The 21,122-nt window shown below is 48.6% G+C and overlaps 1 protein-coding gene across 2 annotated transcripts in view; it reads right to left on the bottom strand.

Annotated features, from left to right (window-relative positions):
* Nucleotides 1-1,707: 1,707 nt before the first annotated feature.
* The window catches only part of SLC35F3 (solute carrier family 35 member F3), a 408,781-nt gene continuing 389,366 nt past the window's right edge, over nucleotides 1,708-21,122 (bottom strand). For both annotated transcript variants that reach the window (XM_069572528.1, XM_069572529.1), the window contains 5 exons: nucleotides 19,362-19,581; nucleotides 12,425-12,550; nucleotides 9,687-9,879; nucleotides 8,100-8,189; nucleotides 1,708-3,162 (listed from right to left, as the gene is read on the bottom strand). In XM_069572528.1, the coding sequence (XP_069428629.1) occupies nucleotides 2,927-3,162; nucleotides 8,100-8,189; nucleotides 9,687-9,879; nucleotides 12,425-12,550; nucleotides 19,362-19,581 (865 nt within the window). In that variant the 3' untranslated portion in view covers nucleotides 1,708-2,926. The remainder of the gene's footprint in view (nucleotides 3,163-8,099; nucleotides 8,190-9,686; nucleotides 9,880-12,424; nucleotides 12,551-19,361; nucleotides 19,582-21,122) is intronic.

The following is a 21,122-nucleotide window of genomic DNA, read 5'->3' as shown; positions in this document are numbered from 1 at the left end:
ATGTGTGGGTGGTGGGACAATATTCCAAAGAGGCTGTCATCTCCTTTCCATTTGATACCAACCAGAGTTTTTAGCCTCCTTAATCAATAGAAATTGACTAGAGGCCAGACAAGAAATTCAGACAAGGCTTTTACCAGGGCCCCTGATGCAGCCAAGGGAAGCAGGGAGCTTGTTGGCTCCCTGAGGTTGGGCAAGCTTGTTCCTTACACGGGGTGAAGGAAGGAGTATGTCCAGGGGTCGGGCCAGAGGAGAGGCTTCGATGGTTTGCCCAGCCCCTAGGCAGAGTTTGAACTGCACCCTTGGACTGCGAGGAGATCCAACCAGTCAACCCTAAAGGAAGTCAGTCCTGAATATTCATTGGAAGGACTGATGCTGAAGCTGAAACTCCAATACTTTGGCCACCTGATGCAAAGAACTGACTCCTTGGAAAAGACCCTGATGCTGGGAAAGATTGAAGGCAGGAGGAGAAGGAGACGACAGAGGATGAGATGATTGGATGGCATCATCGACTCAATGGACATGAGTTTGTGCAAGCTCCAGGAGTTGGTGATGGACAGGGAGGCCTGGCATGCTGCAGTCCATGGGGTCACAAAGAGATAGACACGACTGAGCGACTGAACGGAATTGAACTAGGAGGTGCTGTGTGAGGGGTCATATGCAGTACCCTGCTTTTCCTCCTGACATGTACTTTTGCTTCAGGCTCTTCAAAAATGGCAGTTGGGTTTTTGGTTTACTTTGTATCCTCTGTCCATAATTTTGCCCTAACTGTGCATGTGCACAGTTATTTTTAGTCCCATACAGTGGTTGGTTTTTTTTTTTTTTTTTCCTGGAGGAGAGGTTTGTCCAGGTGCAGGCACTTCAGCAAAAGGTCTCAAGTCCAAGCCTGCCTCACGGTTCACATGCCCTCTTAGAGAACATGGCCTTCTGTGGCTGGAGGATGAGAGATGTAAGACCTCAGAGCCCCTGGCTGCAGCGGCCTGGAACAGTGATACACACGTTACATTAAATTCCTTCTAGAGCCAGGCAGAAGTCAGGTGTGGGAGCAAAGCTGAAAAGACCAGGTCAATTTAGGGACTGAGGCTGCCACTCTGAGGCTCAAGTGCAAGGAAGCCGAGGGACTGGGTTGCACAGGACAGGGAGGCAGAAGCCATACCAGAGATGCACAAGGGGGAAGGCAGGTGCCCCCAGGAGAGGGGCAGGTGGGGGAGGAGGATAGGAGGAAACCCTGCCTCGAGACATTTCCTTCCAGGGCTGGACCTTTGCCCTGCATTTCACTTTTGTGAAAGCAAAGTGTGTTAGTCATTCAGTTGTGTCTGACTCTTTGTGATCCCATGGACTCCAGCCCATCAGGCTCCTCTGTTCACGGAATTCTCCAGGCAAGAATAATGGAGTGGGCTGCCATGCCCTTCTCCAGGGGATCTTCCCAACCCAGGGATGGGACCCAGGTCTTCTGCATTGCAGGCAGATTTTTTTTACCGTCTGAGCCACCAGGGAAGTTGTGAAAGCAATTCTGTCTGCATTAAGAACTTTCTTTCCTTGAAGTGGCAAGATGGCTTTCTGTGCCTTGAGGGTGCAGGAGGATGGGGCTTGCTGGGAGAAGAATATCAGGTGAGGAAGCCAGAAAGTCAGATCTACCTAGTGGGAAAGGAACAAAGTTGCCACCAAGACAGCACAAAATGCTTCTTTTTTAAATAGTTTATTCATCTGTTTGGCCAAACAGGTAATGGAAACTGAGAATAATAATTTGCTAAAAAGTTTAGGTCATGAGTACTCCTTTCCCCTAGGAAACAAAAGACTCCATGGTTACAGAGTGCACCATTGGGTTATGACAACATTTCAAAATAAGGTTTCCATTTCGATATGTAACAATGTAAACTTTAAAAATAGTAAACTCTAACCCCCTCATCCCTTTTTACAGATCTATCACAGATAGAATTTTCTGGCAGACCTATAATGTGGAAGTAAACAGCCTGGTGCTTAAAAGTTTCATAAAAAGGTTTGCAGATTCAGTAAATAATTTTTCGGTCTTAGGAAGTAAAAGCAACCAGCGATTCATCTTCTGTGGACTCTGCCTCATATACACACCATGACCTGCGTTGTGTGACACTGGTCATAAGCTTTGCCATTTTTGTACATACAGACAAATATAGTATTTTGTTTGTTTCTAAAGATTTCTACATCTAAATGATAAGACGGCGCCAGTGACTTATAATGTCACCTCGCTTCACATAGGTAAAGACAAAAGTTCTGTAGAAGGCACTGTAATTTCTCTTGCACGATCTTACACAGACATGTGAGGGCAAGCCAGCTGGGGCTAAGACTTAGCTTCCCCTTTCTGTTACCCAGCTTGGCCTGTCCTCCTCTAATCACCACCCCCAGGTTAGCCACAGTCGATGGTTTTCCAAGTCCATTTTCCTTTTCTGCTCCAGCTCTTCACATCCCATCTACCCACCCATCCAGAAATCCATTTATCCCAGTTAACTCAGAGTGATCTTTTGGTTCATTGAAATCCCTTAAAATTAAGAGTGCAGCTCTGGTATAAAACAAAATATGACCTACCGTCGCTGAGAAATAATCACAGTGTGCAATGTAATTTTCAGCTGCAAAGATTTGAAACATCTGCCCTGCCATGTCGAGAACACCTGTCATCTCAAGCAATCTAGGCAGTCATTTTAAGCTGCTTTACATTCATGTAAAAAGAGCGGAGAGGTTCTTCTTTTCTCTCCCGTATTGAATCAGTACCCTTGAGTGAAAGATCTGATGTGAAAAAAGTGCAAGCAAGTTGGACATGCCAATAAATACCATATAACTTACCGCAGATTACCAAAACTGTACAGGTATGTACACCTCACTGAGGTTCCCCCTGCCAGGAAGAGATTCCGAACCCCCCTCGTGAGCGGTTGCCACAGAGTCCTAGGGCAGATGGTCAGCGGGCGAAGGAGGGCCGGGCCCTTCTGCTCTTGCTCTGAAGCCCCAAGCCCAGGTCCGCTCCGCCCTCAGCTGCCTCCTCCTTCTTCCTCACTTTGAGGCGAGTGAGCAGCTTAATCAACCAGACGTCCCACTCCTCAGGCAGGAGGAGGAGGAGGAAGCCCAGGCCGATGATGATGATGGCAATTACCCGGACGCTGTTGAAAACGATCTTACTGGTGTAGTGATCAACCACTGCAGGAGACAGAGAACGGAAGTTACCCAGGGGCCGACAGGCCTGGGCAATCAGGAGGTGGGGGACCCCCGCCATGCCAGGGCCTGGGGCAGCCCTTGCTGTGGGTTGGACTCTGTGCTCCCTTGACCAGGCAGGCAGAGCTGCCTCCAGCAAACCCCTCTTAGCTTTAGAAATGCTGGCTGGCAGGAGGCCTTGCACCATGTTTCACTTTCCCAAACTGACTTGACCTGGCACCTTAGTTCGGACATCGATTTGGCTGAGAGACGAAACAAAACCCAAGGGGCACTTAGAGACATGTGTGTGCTCAGTTGCTCAGTTGCTCAGCGTGTCTGACTCTTTGCCGCCCCCTGGACTGTAACTGTCCAAGCTCCTCTATCCATGGAATCCTCCAGGCAAGAATGCTGGAGTGGATTGCCACTGCCTACTTCAGGGGATCTTCCTGACCCAGGGATCTAACCCGTGTTTCTTGCATCCCCTGCATTGGCAGGCGGGTTTTTTTTTTTTTTTTTTTTTTTTTTTACCACTAATGCTACCTGGGAAGCCCTGTATATATACTGGTTGGTCAAAAAGTTCATCCGGGTTTCTCACACGCTCTCCTGGAAAAACCCCAGTGAACTTTCAGCCAATCCAGTATATACCAAAATTGATTGTGGCCACCTCTGGGGTGCCAGGACAATTAAAATGTTACTGCCTTCTTTCTATTCTTGGTGCTTTTCACATTTTAAAAAGATTTTATTCATTTTTATATTTCTGGCTGCACCCCACGGCATGTGGGATCCCAGCTCCCCAACCAGGGATCAAACCCGTGGCCCCTGCACTGGAAGTGCAGAGTCTTAACCACTGGATGGCCGGGGAGGTCCCATAGTTTTATGTTCTAAAGACCAAACTCAACCTTGTTCTTTGAAAGTAATAGATACAAACCTTTACTCCACTCCAGGGTATTATTAGCATGAGGCCACCTATATCATCGCTGATTATGAACATTTATTAAAGGCCAGAAGCTCACTTCTGACAGATGAGGTGAGGGAACAAAATGAGAACAGGATTCACATCAGTTAATACAAATCTGGATCATCATTCTTTTCATAACTAAAGATCAAAGTTGGTTTTCTTTTCCTTTTTCTGCTTTATTTTTCTCTTTTCTTAACTAAATCAAAGCAAATTTGGAGGTGGGCCTCCACATAAAATGGTTGTCTGAGGAGGCCTTACAAATAGCTGAGAAAAGAAGAGAAGTGAAAGGCAAAGGAGGAAAGGAAAGATACACCCATTTGAATGTAGAGTTCCAAAGAATAGCAAGGAGAGATAAGAAAGCCTTCCTTAGCATATTTCCAATGCAATTTTTGCATATTTTCCAATGCAAATAAATCGATGAAAACAATAGAATGGGAAACACTAGAGATCTTGTCAAGAAAATTAGAGATACCAAGGGAACCTTTCATGCAAAGATGGGCTTGATAAAGGACAGAAATGGTAAGGACCTAACAGAAGCAGAAGATATTGCTAAGAGGTGGCAAGAATACACAGAAGAACTGTACAAAAAAGATTTTAATGACCAGATAACCACGATGGTGTGGTCATTCACCTAGAGCCAGATATCCTGGAATGCAAAATCAAGTGGGCCTTAGGAAGCATCACTATGAACAAAGCTAGTGGAGGTGATGGAATTCCAGCTGAACTATTTCAAATCCTGAAAGATGATGCTGTGAAAATGCTGCACTTGATATGCCAGCAAATTTGGAAACTCAGCAGTGGCCACAGGACTGGAAAAAGTCAGTTTTCATTCCAATCCCGAAGAAAGGCAATGCCAAAGAATGCTCAAACTACCGCACAATTGCACTCATCTCACTTGCTTTATTGACTACGCTGAAGCCTTTGACTGTGTGGATCACTGTTGTGGAAAATTCTTAAAGAGAAGGGAATACCAGACTAGCTTACCTGCCTCCTGAGAAACCTATATGCAGGTCAAGAAGCAACAGTTAGAACCAGACATGGAACAACAGACTGGTTGCAAATTGAGAAAGGAGTACGTCAAGGCTATATACTGTCACCCTGCTTATTTAACTTATATGCTGAGTACATCATGCAAAATGCTGGGCTGGATGAAGCACAAGCTTTAATCAACATTGCTGGGAGAAATATCAATAATCTCAGACATGCCAAGGATACCACCCTTATGGCAGAAAGCAAAGAGCCTCTTGATGAAAGTGAAAGAAGAGAGTGAAAAAAGCTGGCTTAAAACTCAGCATTCAAAAAACTAAGATCATGGCATCTGGTCCCATCACCGCATGGCAAACAGGTGGGGAAACAATGGAAACAGAGAGTTTATTTTCTTGGGCTCCAAAATCACTGCAGATGGTGACTGCAGCCATGAAATAAAAAGACACTTGCTCCATGACAACCTAGGAGTTCTGACTAACCTAGACAGCATATTAAAAAGCAGAGACATTACTTTGCTGACAAAGGTCCATCTAGTCAAAGCTATCATTTTTCCAGTAGTCATGAATGGATGTGAATCCATAAAGAAAGCTGAGCATAAAGAAGAATTGATGCTTTTGAACTGTTGTGTTGGAGAAGGCTCTTAAGAGTCCCTTGGACTGCAAGGAGATCCAACCAGTCCATCCTAAAGGAGATCAGTCCTGAATATTCATTGGAAGGACTGATGCTGAAGCTGAAACTCCAGTACTTTGGCCATCTGATGCAAAGAATTGACTCCTTAGAAAAGACCCTGATGCTGGGAAAGATTGAAGGCAGGAAGAGGAGACAACAGAGGATGAGATGATTGGATGGCATCACCAACTCAATGGACATGAGTTTGAGTGAACTCCGGGAGTTGGTGATGGACAGGGAGGCCTGGCGTGCTGCAGTCCATGGGGTCGCAAAGAGTTGGACACGACTGAGCGACTGAACTGAACTGAACTCCACACAAGGGAGAATCAGATTGCTTTTCTGAAAAACTCAGTTTGTGAAAGAGTTTCTTCTGACTTGCACGTGCAGCTTTTGAAGCCTGCGTGCTATTCCTCCCTCTGCGCCCCCTACCCCACCTCGTCTGCCCCACGAGGGGGCTGCTCTGTCATCCCCCTTCCTGTTCCTCCAGTCCTCTTGCCCCGTCCCCTTCTTCCTGCACTTCTCGCCTCCATCCAGAGGCTGGGCAGAGAGGTAAAAGGCAAACCTGAGAAAAACATTTTGTTAGCAGTTCTTTCGTGGAATTAAAGCACCTCTTTTATCTCCCTCAAATTCAGAAACACTTTAGTTTTTAATACCGGCAGATCCAGCACAACAGCCTGTTAATTTACAAGTGAAAGAAAGTGAAAGTGTTAGTTGCTCAGTCATGTCCGACTCCTTGCGACCCCATGGACTGAAGCCCACTAGGCTCCTCTGTCTATAGAATTCTCCAGGCAAGAATACTGGAGTGAGTTGTCATTTCCTCCTCCAGAGGATCTTCCTGACCCAGGATCTTCCAAACCCAGGTCTCCTGCATGGCAGGCGGATTCTTTACAGTGAGCCATCAGAGCCAGTCAGCCAGTCCCGTGAGCTATGCTAGAGAGAGTGTCAGAAAGCCCAGCAAGGACTCTGCTCTGACAGGTCAGAGAACCACCGACTCCTCTGCTCCTCCTCCCCTGGAGAACTGACTGTCATTGCTTCCTCTGATACACTGCTGACCTTCTTACATTGCAGAGGATTCTGATTAACCTCTCACACACTGGCTGTATGATACAGTTCAAGTAGCTTCTATACAAGGGTCACCTGGAATATGCCTCCCTGAAACAAGACTGCTCTGTGACTATAAAGAAAACACTAAGATGCAGTGGGGGTATGTTGATGAGTTATTTTTCTGAAGCCTGTGGTGTGAGGACACAGACAGGCTGGACCACTTTTCTACCAGCTCTCCAGCTGTTTAGGGGCTTCCTGCCTTTGGAAGTTCTGCCTCATAAATCATTTCATGTGGTCCTCCTATGAACCAAGGTGATGACTCAGGGACAACCTTCATTTTTAGGGGATAAGTAAGGGCCCACAGAGGTTATGAGAGGGGACTGGTCACCCTCCCTCTGGGCAGGTGCCGGGCCCAAGGAGTCTGGGACCAGGGTAAGACATATATAGACCATGTGGAATGCAACGCAAGGAAGCTCTGGAAGTTGACTGTGGTCTTACCTATGCTTCCAGGCTTATTATCACCAGACTGAACAGGATATGGGGTTGCCATTCCCTGGGAGCCTAGTCCTCTAATGACCCAGAAGTGGGCAGGTCAGGAGATGGCTTTGGCAGGAGCTGTGCCAAGGTCACGGGGGTGAGTGCTCTGGGAAGTGACTCACAAACAGATTCTACAGGGAGGTTGGGTATAACTCAGGGAGATTCTGGGAGGAAAACCCAAAGTTCATAGCAGCAGGAGCCAGGAAAGGGAAGGAGGTGAGGGGCAACTGATGGCACGCTTCAGAAGAACCGACTAAGTGTGCTGGTGAGACCCCAGTGAAAAACAAAGTGGGGTCCTGAGCAGTTGGGCTCTCTTCTGGGACTCCGGGAGCAATGTCAACACTTCTCTAGTTGTGGACATGTCTCTATCTCATGCCTGCCATACCCTGAGCTAACATTCTCTTCTAGAAAGCTCCTTATGAAAACTAGAAAGCTTTTTCCTGCTACCTATTCGTCTCTACTTATTAATAATATTAACGATATTCATCTCTGATCTCCACGCTGGCTCAAATAAAGATGATTTTAGACTTCCTGGACCTTGGTGTTAAATGTGAAAATCAACCCATTCTGAAGAAAATATTGCATGTATCACAAACGTCAACATTTTACCCAAGTGGTTTCTTTCTATACAGGAGGTTAAACCTGAACACTGTACCAGGTAAGCAAGAATATATGTGAGTACGTGTGTGCACGTGTGTGCTTGCATGTGTGTGTTTACAAACAGATGCAGAGAGCCACAGAAGTTTACCTGCATTCACAGGTACGCTGAGGACGATTCCAAGAGACATCAGAGTTGGATATGTAACAGCAATTCCAAAATTTAATACAATATTGAATGCTGAAATAAAGAATAAAAAGATCGGTGTTATGCATGACCAGCTCTGACTTTCCATCCTTTCTGGCCTATCCAACCCCAGCTTCTCTGAGGAGGCTGGAGTCTGGGGGTTTTGCTCTTTATTCTGACTCAGGGGACTTGGGTTCCTGCAAGGGCTCCAGGACTGGGGATTAAGGCCAAACATCCTGATTACTTACGTCTCCTCTCTTCCCTGAGCTCTGAAGAAGAAGAAAGAAATTTTAAAAAGCTAAGTGAGAAGGCACTAGAAAAGAGGATGGGACTATCCTACTTATCTGCCTAACTTTGCTTTTTTCTGCTGCTGGCAGTGATTCTGGGACGACTATGATCAGGAGCTTTGGGATGCACATTTTAGATAGAAATGGGTGAGGCTCCTCCTTGGATGCTTCCCTGTCGAGGACCAGCCTTGCAGCAATTGCTCATGATGAGGATGGTGATGATAATGAAGCAATGCTGATGATGGCACTAATAGTGATAATGTTTACTGAACACCATCAGGCAGTGTTCTAAGAGCTCTGTGTGGATCGTTAACCAACTCTAAGCTTGTACTGCTTGCTGCACGACAGGCCAATAATTGAAAGGTCAGTTTCTGGAGGAAGGAATAACAACTTTATTCATAAAGCTGCCAAACTGAGAAGATAGTGAGTTCACGTCCCAAAGAACCATCCAATCTGGGTTAGAATTCAGGCTCCTTTTATACTAAAAGGGGAGAGAGTAGAGTCAAACACTTCCTGGTTCCCATCAGTCTCCAGAGAGGATGTGTTAATTTCTTCCTCTCTACAGTCATTCACAAGCGGGTCTAGTCAGGTTATTTCCTGTGAGCTACACAAAGGTATTTTCGCTTAATGCACATTACTTGGGGAGCATTATGTATAATTTAAGCTTGTAGGCATCATCCTTTTAGTGATAAACTTGTAATAGAATACAAAAGTTTCTTCCCTATTATAGTATTAATCTACCAATTTCTAACCAGCCCTATATTCAATGGAAGGACTGATGCTGAAGCTGAAGCCAATACTTTGGCCACCAGATGTGGAGAACCAACTCATTGGAAAAGACCCTGATTCTGGGAAGGATGGAAGGCAGGAGAAGAGGGGGGTGACAGAGGATGAGATGGTTGGATGGCATCACTGGCTCAATGGACATGAGTTTGCACAAACTCGGGGAGATAGTGAAGGACAGGGAAGCCTGGCGTGCTGCAGTCCATGGGGTCGCAAAGAGTTGGACATGTCAGCCCTAGAAGTAATGTACTATTATTACCCTTGGGCACTAGATCACTGTTCAGAGCAGCAGACCGTAGTCCTGGAATTAGAGCTAGTGTCATCATCACAAAGGCTTCCTTTGTGCGACACAATGACCTAGAAAACCATGGAGAACTTAGGGCTAATACTAGGCTTGGTTTTCTCCTTCAGGGCATGGGTTTCCGGATCCCACTGTCAGTCCCTGCTTTCTGGGGATTCTGGCAGGGTAGTCGCCACTTACTCAATAAGAGGACTGAAAATCCACAAAGGTTTCCCCATGGAATGTCATCAAAAGAGCTCCAGTATTCCACTTTGGTAAAGTAGAGGATGACAGGAATACAGGTGATGAAGAGGATGTTAAACACACCCAGAATGGAAAGAAATAAGGCGGCTTCTCCAAACTTAGCACTGCCCAGGAGGAGCTTGAACAGGACCTGCCAGAGAGAGCAGAGGAGGAGGGTTGACAGTTCGCCTTGGACTCCAACTTGCCACGGAGAAGCGAGTGCGCTTGGTAAGCTGGGGCTGGACCACGGGGCCGACAGCCATGTGATGGCAAATTCCACCTCACGTGGCCTTCAGCGAAGGGCAGTAGGGTTCCTCCATGCTCAGTAATGTGGCGATGGAGGGTTACTCCTCAGGTACACAGCATTTTCAGGAATCATGGGTTTTCACACCACGCTTGAATCCTCTGTGTTGTATATATGACACCATATCGCAGCCTCATGGCATTGAAGATGAGAAAGCCACTTAAATTAGAAGTATCTGCCATGATTGCATGGGCTTCCAAGTGGTGCTAGTGGTAAAGAACCCGCCTGCCGAACAGGAGACCTAAGAGACCCGGATTTGATCCCCAGGCCGGGAAGATCCCCAGGAGGAGGGCATGGCAACCCACTCCAGTATTCATGCCTGGAGAATCCCATGGACAGAGGAGCCTGGAGGGCTACAGTCCATAGGGTTGCAAAGAGTCAGACTTGATTGACGCAAGCCACAATTACACTTTCCTTTCGGAAATCTCTAACATTCATCCCTGAACAGTTTGAAAACCACTGCCCCACCCCGCAAAAAGGGACTATCACATCCTGGCTACAAAGACATTTCCTATAAACCAAATGGAGAGGTTTACAACACTCACAGCTTACCTCTGCTCCAGTCCACCACCCACATTCCAGACATGGCATGGGGTTTCAGTGGAACACTGCCGATGGATTTCTTGCCCCTGTGTGTACACATCTCAGATGCATGAAAAGCCAGGAAAGGGACAAAGGTGGCTGGAGAAGGCGGGAAGCTGAGCTCCCAGGGGAAGCAGGCCCTGTCCAGCCTCCAAGCTTACTACATTGTTCACAGTTACAGAGCTGACGGTCCAGTGTCAGCCTCTGCTCTGCTCCTCCTTCTTCCTCTTGCAGTCATTTCACACCTCTTTGGGGTATCTCTGGACATTTCTGGGCAGGAAGCATGCAAAGGGAAATGAAGTCAAGTCCTTTTACCCTTCTGCCCACCAGCCTGTCTGGATAAAGATCAGCCAGTGGAGGAGTTGGAAACGTAAGTCTAAATCAGAATATTTGTATTCGTGGTGGAGTATCTATCCACTCTGCTTCCCATTAGCATGCAGCTCATTGAAGAGAGCAGAGTATTTAAGTATTGGGCAGTGGCTCTGGAGTCACGAATGGGGCTAGATTATCACATCCTCTGGGTGAGATGTATTCCTCATGGGCTGTGTTTCTCTGAGGGCAAAGGGCAGGGAGCTGATGAAGGATAAGAAGGTACAGTTGGGATTTCCCTGGTGGTCCAGTGGTTAAGACTCCGAGCTTCCAATGCAGGGGGGGTACAAGTTCGATCCCTGGTCAGGGAACTAAGATATCACAAGCCTCAGGCCAAGGCCAAAAAAAAAAAAGGTATAGTCAGTTCATTTTACAAACGCATAAATGTGTTCCTCCCCATGCTGGAAAAGTTCCTTTTCTTAGAACTTTCTACAGTCGTTTATTTTCTCTGTCTGACTATCTGGATCCACAAAGGGCCGTTAAGACTCAAAGCTAAAATGTAACTTTTCATTGAATCTTCCAGGTCAGTTTCCCAACATGGAGACCAGAAAATATTTGCATTCTTGACTAAGGATCCGAAGAGAAGGGGAGGCAAAGCGGGAGAGCAGTTGAGAAGTGTGATGGAGCAGAGAGGGTGAGAGATAAGTGTGGGGGAAATAACTGTCTTTTCGAGACATTCAGTTGGCACACACACACACCTCCAATGGTTCCCAGCATTTTGTCAAAAATATTTTATAATTCCATATGATAGTAATCATGCTTTTATTTATTCAGTCTAAAGCAATACTTGAAACGCACATGGATTCATGTTGAGTCCTGGTGGCCTCAAAAACCATGTGATAAAAGACTTCAAAGCTGCAGGAGATATTCCAATTTTCATTTCCAATCTGATGGGAAATTATCTGACCAAACACAGAAGCAGGCAGTTAGGGCCCCTGATCATTCTCTGTGCAGGGGTGCTAAGTCTCCTCAGACCTGTCAGACTTTTTGTGACCCCATGGAATGTAGCCCACCAAGCTCCTCTGTCCATGGGATAAGGCAAGAATACTGGAGTGGGTTGCTACCCCCTCCTCCAGGGGATCTTCCCCACCCAGGGATCCAACCCACATCTCTCATCTCTCCTGCACTGGCAGGCTGGTTCTTTATTACTAGCATCACCCGGGAAGCCCAATTCTCCCTTGTCGGGCCAAACAAGGAAGTCACTCACTGGATTCAGTCGATCCACCTATCCTTCCACCCCTTTTATCCCCAATGCTGCAAATGTATGGCCATCGATGGAAAGGTCTGGAAAGCCAGAGCCAAGAGCTGCTGCACGTCCCCGGCAGCGTCAGGCTCGCTGTGCCCGGCGCTCGTCTCCGAGCACCAGCTCCATCCAAGGCGCCCTCGGAGCACCGAGCCGGCTAGGCCCGGAGAGCCCAGAGGGCCCGCTCCCCGCGCCTACCTTGTAGAGGGCGGACATGGATGCCGAGCCCACCACCAGGGCTATGCCGATGACGGAGTGGCTGTGGAAGCCATCCGCGTAGGTCATCATCACGATCCCAGCGATGGCGAGGATGGCGGCCACGATCTGGGCGGAAGGAAGACACTGCGGTCAGAGCAGCGGCGGGGAATCGGAGGGGCCCCCACGTGCCGATAGGGGTAGGCGTGTCTGCGAGGGTGCCGTGGAGGGCGGCGGGGCCCCCTTTCAGTCCTTCGGAGACCACGCAAAGGCTGCTCTCCTGTCTCAATGTTTGTCCCTGCTCGGAAGGGGGCCCTCGGCAAAGCCCGGCGTGACCCAAGGCCCGGAAATGGTTCACGGCAAGGGGCAGAGGCGTGACTCGGCGTCATGTCGGGGGAGGCCCGCCGGAGGGGGTGGTCACAGTCGCAACGACAGGTTCTTCGGTCATGACTATGGCCGGTTCACGACCCCCTCTTAGTTCCTTCCCAACTCTCCGGAGGTGCCTCTCAGGGTCCTGCTTTTATGTATTTCACATCTCAACACAGTGACCACGACCACGGATCGTGGCCCTCTCTTATACACCAGCAGTAGAACCTTCTGGACGGGCATGCGTCACTGGCCCATCAGGGCTACATACGGTGCCCTAACCCTGGCCCTGCAGTCCCTTTCCCCAGCTACTGGAGGGCCCCCCACTCCAGCCGCCCCTCCCCCGCCCCGCCTCCCGCTCCCGCCCCCGCCCCGCCCCCAGCGCTGTTCTCCAAACCCCTCAGGCTGAATCTTTCCACATTCCTGTTGTGCAAAGTCAAATCGTCAGACTGCGCAGGAGAGAAACTTACTTGGGATAACACTTCCTAAGGGAGGAATGCTTTAGCGCTGGCTAAGTACCGGTTCTAACCGGAGGTGGTCCTGGAGCGACATGAAGGTCGCTGGGCGGCAAGTGGGAGGGGCTGCTGGAGGCAGGACAAACGTGGGCGGAGCAAGTTCTGACAACTGGATTTACTGGAGTTCTCTCTCTCTTACAGACTGGTCAAATGACCTGTGCTCTCTGCAAAAATATCGGGTGGCTAACATGTACTGAGTGATCAGGGGATAAGTGTTTTCTGTGTACTTTCTCATTTAATCCTCAGACTAGGTAGATATTTCAGTTTATTTCATTTTATAGACATGGGCACTTAATCTCAGTAACTTGCTGAAAGTCATAGAGCTGGGATACACATTTCAGGTTTAAGTGCAAAGTCAGTGTTTCTATATATAAACAGAAAGTAGGATTCACCTCTGAAGTCATTGCCATTTCTACTCGGATATCTGAAGTGAGGTTTCGTGTAGGGTTGAACCATGTTGTGTTTAGGTTGGTGAAAGGCACTGTGTCAGGGCTCAGCAGTTTGAGCTGTAGTGCATTCCCCAGGCAGTGTAAAGACACACGCACCCTCACACAGGAGCCCCTGAGAGGGCAGGTGGTCATCCTTTCTTGGAGAAGTACCAGCCCTGCTCTGTCTACCAGCTCTTTCAGGTTTCCTGCTTCACTTTTTATCACTCATCATCACGTAATGCGTATGTTTTACATTCAAACACTACATGTACTGTGTACGGCTCTTCATTGAGAAAGAAGAAGAGGAACAGGAAGAGTAAGGGACCTTCCCCCCAGGAGAACGGGGATAAGTGAAAAGCAGGCAGGGCAGGCTTTGCTCCAGAGGGCCTGCACAGTACAAAAATGCAGCACGGGGCAGCTGGACCTGGCTAGGCAGCTGGGTAAACAGAGAACCAACTAGAAAACGAAGGAAATGGGGTGGGCGGGGAAGAACACAGCTCCACTCCAGGTGACATGGCACATCTCCAAAGGCACCTGAGTCTTTCCAAACATAAAGATGAAATTTAAGGAAGTGAAGGGGAACCAGGGTTATTCTTCTCTGAAGATCTAGAGGGCAGATTTCGGACCTCCTCATTCTCCTTTCTCTATTGATCAAATCATAAAGAGCTAAAAGCTTCCATCTGAGCTGTGCTGTGCAGAAGAGCTGAGGGGAGGGGCAAGAAATAGAGAGCGTGGGTGGCCACTGGCTTCCCGGTCAACATTTGCCAAGTCCAGACCAGCGAGCTCATTCTGGCAGATGGCACTGCGGACAGTGCTCACCCCCCAGCTGCTCACATCCAGAGCCTCTCCTCTTGGAGGTCCTCTCCATGAGTCACAGGTTTAAGCGACTCGATTCCAGGGCATACTGTCTGGGCATCGGCAGCTCCCTGGGACTCCTGACCCTGAACCTGGGCTCTGACCTCCATGCCAGAGGGGAAGCTGGTGGTTTTCCTTGCGTCTGATATCCCTGAAAGCAGAGCAGAGTTGAAACATACACTACGGATCTCAGAGGAAGACCTGAGCATCCTTCCCCAAGCCTGAAATTCCTTTGACGATGCCAGATCTCTTTAAAAAAAATAAGTGTGGAGTTCACACTTTATACTCTGAAATATCTGGCTTTTGGTTTACATGTGGAAATGTTTCCCAGCCCGTTTCCTGTTGTAAGAGGAACTCTCCAGTAAGGCTGGTCCTGCGTGTTCTGTGGTTTCACATAGTCCTCATTTTCTAGATCCCAGCCTCCCGGGGGAGAATGCTGTATCAGGATGGAATGAAATGGATATCCCTACTTCCCCTCACCCCTGCTTTCTCACCCTCTCCTGTTGCATCCCCAGTGTGTCACACTGAACAAAGACTTGGGGATCCAGACAAATGGCTGACAGTGGCTTTGAGACCAAGAGGAGGGGAACCGCCATCTCTACTCTGGGAAAAATGAGCCGAAGAGGAAGAAGCATGGACGTGGGAGACCCCGAGGCCAGCATGTTACCGTTTAACCTCTGGATGATGGTCTTGCCTGTGTGGTTATAGCCTGCCCCACCCCAGGGCTCTGGATTCAGGGCTCCAGCAGCTCCCTGATGCACCTGTACCCCCCACGGGCACACTGCTCCCCATCAGACGTCAGGCCGAGAGGAAAGGGGCACCACGGAAGGCACGAGGCAGGAGGCTGCAAGCCTCTCAGACCAGTACTGCTTCCCACTCCCGCTAGAAATGTGATGGGCTGCGTGCCCTCTGCCAAGCAGAGCCTCGTTTGTGATGGGTTTTAGATTTGTACAGTTTGGAGAAGTTTAAAAAAGGGAAAGGACAGGCTAATTTTTACGGATATTTCCCTCAGCCCTTTCCCTCCCAAGTCCTGCACTGCCCTCACCGATGCCAAGAGAGTCTGGAGGAATTAGCAGACCCTCTAGCTCACCCCGCTTGTTTCAGAGGCTGGAAAGGCATCTGGGCCCTAAGCCCCCCACCCCACGCTCCCCCACACTCTGTGTGCCCTGTGCCCTTCCCCAGCTGTGCTCGGGTGGTGGGGGACAGCCTCCCCAACAGAAGGTGGAGTCGAGGTCAGCACTAGGGGTTACCGTTCAGGGCTGGCACTGAACCAAAGGCTGCAAGGGGGTGAATTATGGAAAACATCAGCTGGGGTCAGACTGAGGCAGGACTTGCTCTTGAAAAAGGCCCAGGCTCCCCAGGACCATGCTGCTGGGGTTTGAGGCCACTTGGATGATCCCTTAGCTGCCCTCCTTGCTGCTTCTCCACTCCTCCTGGTTTGACGCTCTAGCTGGAGTGGGTGGTTCTGAACAGCTGAGAATGCCATCTACCCTCCCCTCTGAGATGCGGACTGGGGGTGGCATGGCCTTTATCCAGCTGCTGACCACAGCTGGGTGGCCTCTGGCTTAGGAGGGGCCATCTCTCCTCCAGAATTCTACTTGCTCTCATTCTCCCGCTGCTTTTGCTGCCCCCAGCTGCCTTCCTAAGTGTCTGTCTGCCTCTGACACTATCACGCAAAGAAGTGGGCTGGTCCATCAGACTCCTCTACTTGAGAAGGAATAAGAAGAATAACAACAGTGAGAGAAGATAACATTTATGGGGTTTCATGTGTCAGGCATGCATCACTTTATTTTATTCTTACAACTATTCTATAAGATGAGTCCTAACGTTCTATTTTATTTTTTGGCCTCACCCCATGCATGTGGGTTCCTAGTACCCTGACCAGGGATTGAACTTGTACCCCCTGCGTTGGAAGGGTGGAGTCTTAACCACCAGACTGCCAAGGAAGTCGCCAACAACTGTATTTTAAAATGAGGTCATTAAGGCTCAGAGACATTAAGTAACATACAACAGCTTATGAGAGTGGACCCAAACCCTTGTCCCTCAACTCTGGGATTTACCACCTCCTTGTTGCGTTATGACCCCCGAGCCTGGAAAGCCAGGACACATGTGAAAAGCAGAGTCAGGGGGTGACATGGGGGCCAGATTGGGCTCCTCTCAAACACTAGCCTCTGACGCCATGTGTGGCCACAACCTCCCCAGCATTTGAAGATAAACATTTGCTCTTCCTGGTCTGTCCACCTGACGCAGACCTGCTGCTGTTTTCCAGGAACCACAAACTCTTGTGATCTCAGTCATGGCCTTAATAATGCAGGCCCTCTATGTGGCCTGCTCCACAAACATCTGTTCTCTGTGTCTGGGTGACTCTCAGGCCAGTGTGCTCAGCCATCAGGATGGAAATGAGTGTCAGTCCCCTTCAGTCTCTGGCGATGACCCAGCAGGTGGTGGTCAGCTAAACTAGCAGTCCAAGAGAAGTCTCAGAGAAGCGTGTGTGTTAGGCCTCATCCTGGGCTCAGATCTCCATCTGTTTCCCCAGGGTGACCCCTGTCACTCTGCCCAGCTGCTGGCACCTTCCATATTTTTTTCAAGCTCTCTGAACTTCTGACGATAAGAAGAGGGTGCCCCACCTTGACTTGGAGTGGGACGATCTTAGAGGACACGTCACTTCTAGGAGGGGTGACGATTATCAGAGAGACTTAGAACTGCATGGTGCTTTACAGGTTGGTAAATTCCATCCCCAACACCGGCTCCTGGACCTTTATTTTAGTGCTGGCCTCGTGCCGAAGGCCTCGGTATGAAAATCTGCTCCGTGTGCAGTGGTCAGTGCAGACCAAGCCAGTGCCCAGGATGGCAGGGCCGAATCACGGCTCAGGGACGTGAGGGGGTCTTGCATGGCAATGGGAGAGAGATCTGGGTGTGTCACTCTGCTCTCTGTGAGTCAGCATTTTCACACCTCCTTCTCTTACCCTCAAAAACGTTTTCTTCCGCACGATGCACAATGAACCTTGCAGCATCTTTCCCCAGTAATGTTCCCATCCAGAATCTGCCTTGGACTTTCAGAGCCATGCCCCGAGAGTGCTCCGCCAGGCATTTTTCTTGGCTCTTGGCCTCAAAAGAAAGCCACCATGGGCCTCAGCACATCTGAGCCTTCAGTATCCAGTCAGGCAGGCTGTTGGACAGATTGCTGCTGGCTGTACCTCTTGTGGAGATGTATTCTATAGTTTATTTGCTCAAAGCTTTTCTGGGTGGTAGCACAGTGAGCTGAGTTCTTATTCCAAAATTAACACGAAGCCTCAAAACAAATTTTCCCCCTACTGCAAGCTAAAAATACAACTCAGCAGTTGACTCACGTCCCCACTGCTGTTTGAGTAACAAGGTGGGCGTGAAGCCACCCTGAAGGTGATGTCATTGTTCCCAGGACAGTGAGCCAAGGACACAAGTAGAGAGCCTGGAATCTGCCCCTTTGCTGGGTGCCAGCGGGGTTCCCTCTAATGGGACTGCTGTCCAAAAAGACTCAGCTTCCTGGCCTTCCTATATGTTCTGAGGGTGCAGGAAGGAGTAAGCGATGCATTCTGACTAGCAGAGATCTAGCCTGCTCAAATCCTTTCTGTCTCTGTTTGCGACAAAGTGATAGTGCGGCAGTGGTAGCTTCTGGCCACCAGAGGGCGACAAGCAGAAGGCAACAGGATTCTGTCCCAAGGCCTGCCTGCTCAGTTCCTTAGTCCTGTCTGACTGCAACCCCATGGACTGTAGCCTGCCAGGCTCCTCTATCCATGGAATTGTCCAGACAAGAATACTGGAGTGGGTTGCCATTTTCCAAGGCTAAATGTCATCTGTTCCTTACATCCTGGGTGGACTCCTCTATCTGTAGGCTCATGTTTCATACTGCATTTATCATATTTCACATAATTGTTCTAAAATATGACTAGCTAAGTTTGACTCTATTTTAAGGGAATTTACTCAGTCTCAGAGGTGACAACAAGAGGTAATTCAGGGGGTATCATTTCATTCTCCCTTCCTCTGGGGTTGAAGCAAGTGAAACTGCCCCTCCAAAATTTGAACTGAGCTTTAGTGGATCTTAAGTGTGTTCAGAATTTGAACTGGGCTTCCCTGGTGGCTCAGCTGGTAAAGAATCCACCTGCAATGCAGGAGACCTGGGTTCGATCCCTGGGTTGGGAAGATCCCCTGGAGAAAGGCATGGCAACCCATTCCAGTATCCTTGCCTGGAGAATCCCCATGGACAGAGGAGCCTGGGGGGCTACAGTCCAAGGGGACACAAAGAGCTGGACATGGCTAAGCGACTTTCACTTTCTAAGTGTGTCTGGCCCACTCAGGCATTGAATACACTGTCCATATAAATGGCCCACCAAGAGGGCATGTCCACGTGGATGAGGACATTTAGTTTTAGATACCAGTGTTATGGCAGTGTTAGCTGAGGGCTCTGGGCTGCAGGGACTGTGAGAGGCAGGCTGAATACATCACCCCTTCCCTAAGGGGGGACCCCAACTGGCACACACTTTAGGGAATGCTTGTTGAAATGCTTGAAATGAAAGGTGCTTTAATGAACGCTTGTCTGGAATGGTTCTCAAGCAAGAAGGTTTGCAAAGCACCCCAAGAGCCTGGCCCTTGGCTGGGCTCCTTTTCTGCTGCAAATCAGAAGGAGAGTGGTTAGCAGCTTAGGCTGAACGGTCCAGCACATGGAGTTAAGCAAGCCGATGGGCAGGTTTTGGCTGGCATGACTGAGTGAGGGAGGAAGACAGAGAATAAGGAACTTACCCTCACTCCCATGAACCTGTCCCTGAGAACGATCCATGAGAGCAAGAACACAAAAGCTTTGTTGCAGCAGAACAATACGGAGACATCCGTAGTGTTTATTTTCTTTATTGCATGTAAGTACAGGTAGTTTGTGAGAGTCCAAAGAACACCAAAGGGTGCTGCCTTGGTAAAAAACACCTTCAAAGTCAAGCCATTGTCTCCAAAAAATCGACAGCACTCCCTAAAACAAGGAAAGAGAGGCAGTGTTATTATCTTCTTGGGTTGAGACAGATCATTTTTATCCCCCTCTACCCAGTTTGTTTCTGTTTGTTTGTTTTTAGCAGATGCAGGAAGGGGTGGAGTCCTTTCATTTTTTATTATATTTTAGCAACGTCTTTCTACCAAAGCCCTTCAATCTAGTCCACTGAAGAAAGCACTGCACGAGGCTCTCAGCACAGGGATTGGCCACTGTGGATTATTCCTTTGGTCCGTGTTGGGTATGGAATGGTTGGTTTTGGAGAAGGTCATGGTGGGACCATTTGATCTAAAGAAGCCCCAGTTCCACGGTGACCACCTAAGGGATTCTGCTACTTGGTTAGTAAAAGAAGGCAGTCTCTAGACCAGGAAGTCTCTAGGCCTTTCTTCTCAGGGGCCTGGACACTCAAAGAGAACCCCCAAAACATATTTTTTAAAAATTTGCCTCCAAATGAAGTTGTCTCTGGGATCAGGCAGTGGCATTCATTTCTTGGGCACATCTAATACATTTTGACTATTTTAATCAGTGGTGTTCACTGTACATTTTCTCCATGAGGGCCTTTTCAGCTGGTCATTTCACATGTGGAAGGTCCTGTCCCCACGTCATCTGAGAGGTGATCACAAGAAGGATCAGCAGATCCAAGAGCTCAGCGGCTTAAGAGAGAAGGAGCTGAAGAAACACCTGCAGACAAACGTCTTCCAACATCACCTTTCCAGAATCTAGGGGAAGGATCACTTGTATTTGAAAAACTGCTTGAGAAAAAGAAAGTCAACCTTGCTCAGGCAGAAGAGGATGGAGGGGAGGAGGCGGGGGGGCAGAGGCTGTGAACAGAGGACTAAGTGGCTGGCTCTGCAGACAGCTGCCCGCTGCCCTGCCCAGGAGCGGAAAGCATCGTTCTGCTGGGCTGGATGAGCCAGCCAAGGAGAGGGACGTGAGAGGACATGCTGCCATAGCCGTCACAGCCCAAGCTCACAGCAGGGCCCAGTGTGGCCCAGACACCAGCAAGTGAGCAGGGGAAAAAAGATGGAACTAGAACAAGTCAAATACACCAAGGTGGAGAACAGCCGCAGCCCAAGCCACCTATTAATAACATGAAAATGCCACAATCAAGGAGAGCAATGAAAACAAGTCAAAGGGGATTGGCTGCAATTGCAAATTTAATTTGATTGTTCTTTCCATCAATCTAAAATGCAACTTGCCTTTGTTCACTACATCCATAGAAGAAACGGAAAACTCATCGCTGTTTGCTGAACTCTATGCTGCTTCTAAACCAGCAACAGGAAAAACAGTCAAATCACTAAATTTACCAAGAAACTGATTCAATTGAATTGACTCCATTTTGGCTTTCTATAAACGGAACTTTCATCTAACTGACTTGATATTTCTGTTTGCCCTTTAATTTTCATACAATAGTTCAGCTGCACTTTTCATGCACTTTTCTCCAGCCCCTATTTGCAAAGGAGTCTTCCTTCTCTCCAGAGAAGAGCAAGGAAAGATAAGAAGGCCTTCTTCAATGAACAATGCAA

This window comes from Ovis canadensis, chromosome 25, assembly GCF_042477335.2.
Source record: "Ovis canadensis isolate MfBH-ARS-UI-01 breed Bighorn chromosome 25, ARS-UI_OviCan_v2, whole genome shotgun sequence".
In the NCBI taxonomy this organism is placed as follows: Eukaryota; Metazoa; Chordata; class Mammalia; order Artiodactyla; family Bovidae; genus Ovis; species Ovis canadensis.
Note: the sequence above shows the minus strand (reverse complement) of the source record. Positions and strands in the feature narration are given on the sequence as shown.